Here is a 2,500-nt window from a genome sequence, read left to right as displayed (position 1 = left end):
AACCACCAACTGGACATGTTCCTCTGTTCAGTATTTACATTTTAAAAACAACTAATAACAATAATAATGATGATGATAATAATAATAATAATAATAATAATAATAATAAAACACTGTACAGTTTATTGAGCTGTAAAATAAAAACAGAACAAACATCATCAACCAAACAGCTGGAAGACTGTAACTGCTGCCTCGTTAAGGACCGGAGCTCGTTAAGCATGTTGCCGCCCTTCTGACCACACCCCCCCGTGATGTCACACTGCACTGTAGGCAAGGGTGATGTCACTAATAAGGTCTGAGAAGTTTAACCTCTAGATGGCAGCAGGCTGTTAATCGTTAAAATCTTTAACAGTCAGCGCTCGTTAAGGGTCAGAGCTCGGTAAAGGTCAGAGCTCGTTAAGGGTCAGAAGCGTTAAGGGTCAGAGCTCGTTAAGGGTCAGAACTCGTTAAGGGTCAGAGCTTGTTAAGGGTCAGAGCTCGTTAAGGGTCAGAACTCGTTAAGGGTCAGAGCTCGTTAAGGGTCAGAGCTCGTTAAGGGTCAGAGCTCGTTAAGGTCTGTTACTTGTTACGATGCGAATCCCAGCAAATAAACAGTAACAGTATTTCTACTGCTAAATCACGTACCACAGCAGGAAGTACCAGTGCTACGACTTCTATCAGTTCTAACTACCAAACACTAAATAAAGTTTTACAGAAGTTCAGAAACATTAAATACACGTTTATAAAAATCCAGTTCAGTTTGTGACTCTGTTTTAAAACCAGTTCAGTCTCGTCCCCCCAGTTCAGATCCAGCAGGGGCGGGGCGGGGGATTCTGGGGCCCCTGAAGTTTTTTTTTTAGATTAATAATCCTGCTAACATCGGTAAGGTGTTTCACCTGATGACATCATAATTGGTCATGTGACACTGACATTTAAACTCCTCCCCCTTTCAAGGTGTCCACATGAGGATGTTCTCTTTAATAATAATAATAATAATAATAATAATAATAATAATTGTAATAGAAAGAAAACAGTTAAGTTTCAGGACTGTTTGAGTCCATTACAGCGCCGTCTCTTCCTCCTCTTCCTCCTCTTCATCAGCTCATCCGGTCTGAGGTCTCAGAAGAGGAGTGGAGGTTTGATGAACGGTCGGTTCTCTGCAGAAACAGAAAGTTTCGTTAAACTCAGATGTTTGTTAAATTCAACACATTCAGGTAAAACCAGTGAAGAACAACCTTTAAACCAGAACATTTCATTCTGGCGCCCCCTGTGGTCACTGGAGGTAACAGCAGGTACGTTTAATAATGTAACGAGCAGTGAGACGACCGACCGCAGACGTCATGAAGGAAATCAGCAACGACAACAGAAGTGACGGCTCTTGTTAGCATGCTAGCAAGCTAGCAGCTGTGTGTCAGACTGAATTTAGTTTAAAGTGATTAAAAGGTTTCCGTGTTTTTCATCACATCCAGTTCATGAAATATTTTGCTGTTTGCATCAACAATTTATGTTATTTAAGTTTGAAAGACCAAAGTTCTGTCTGTTCTGTCAGAGTTCACCTGTTGAACAGGTGAAATCACAGGTGAGACTCCGCAGCGAGCTCGGTTCAGCTGTTTGTTTCTTTGATTGGACTTTTCAGTAAAAGTCTGAAACTGAAGCAAACAGGAAACTACAGAAACATGTGACTCAGAGTGAAGCGTCAACACATCAACACGTCACTGCTCTGATGAATGAATCTTATTATCATGTCAGTGTGGAGGAAACACACACACACACACACACACACACACTTATAAACAGCGTTTACACAGCTGTGTGTGTGTGAAGTGTTTAGTTCTGCTGTGTAGTTCGTGATTGTTTTTCCTGATTCAATTTCACAGTCAACAAACACACAAAGCACGAACACATTATTTATTTAAGGTGACAGAAACTCTTCTGTGTGTGTGTGTGTGTGTGTGTGTGTGTGTGTGTGTGCGTGTGTGTGTGTGTGTGTGTGTGTGTTACAGACACTTTAAGCTTCAGTGTTATTGTCTGAACACCTGCAGTTAACGGCTGTTTTCATTATAGATTCATCTGACGATTATTCATTTAATCGATTTTAGTCGATAAAAAGTCCAAAACACGAAGAGATTCACTTTGATAGAAAATCTGACAAACTGGAGAAACTGAAACTATGAGATGTTGTTTTTACTTATAAATGACAAACTGTTAAATAATTATCAAAATGCTTGATGATTTATTTTCTAACCTTTTCTAAATGTTGGTTTGGATTTTGTCGTTTTTATGGGAAAAAAATCCAATAATAAAGATCAGAGAACGTCTTGACACAGATTTCGTGTCTGTGATGAACCAGAGTTTTTAATGTTTTTATTGTTACTAGCTATTCTTTAACTCAATCTGTTTGTTCGTGCTGATTTACTGTATAAGATGCAGTAAGAAGATGTTTTTGCAGCGTTTTTGAGTCGTCACCTCGAGCCACAGAGTTTTCCTGCTGTTTGTTCTCCAGTTCGCTCTCAGGAATCAC

The 2,500-nt window shown here is 39.6% G+C and overlaps 1 protein-coding gene across 4 annotated transcripts in view; it reads right to left on the bottom strand.

Moving 5' to 3' along the window:
- Nucleotides 1-2,500, bottom strand: part of dacha (dachshund a) — a 41,584-nt gene that overhangs the window by 336 nt on the left and 38,748 nt on the right. For all 4 annotated transcript variants that reach the window (XM_044222527.1, XM_044222528.1, XM_044222525.1 and 1 more), the window contains 2 exons: nt 2,446-2,500; nt 1-1,136 (listed from right to left, as the gene is read on the bottom strand). The exon at nt 1-1,136 is cut by the window's left edge and continues 336 nt beyond it; the exon at nt 2,446-2,500 is cut by the window's right edge and continues 5 nt beyond it. In XM_044222527.1, the coding sequence (XP_044078462.1) occupies nt 1,099-1,136; nt 2,446-2,500 (93 nt within the window). In that variant the 3' untranslated portion in view covers nt 1-1,098. The remainder of the gene's footprint in view (nt 1,137-2,445) is intronic.

The sequence above is a fragment of the Siniperca chuatsi genome, linkage group LG14 (genome assembly GCF_020085105.1).
Source record: "Siniperca chuatsi isolate FFG_IHB_CAS linkage group LG14, ASM2008510v1, whole genome shotgun sequence".
NCBI lineage: Eukaryota > Metazoa > Chordata > Actinopteri > Centrarchiformes > Sinipercidae > Siniperca > Siniperca chuatsi.
Note: the sequence above shows the minus strand (reverse complement) of the source record. Positions and strands in the feature narration are given on the sequence as shown.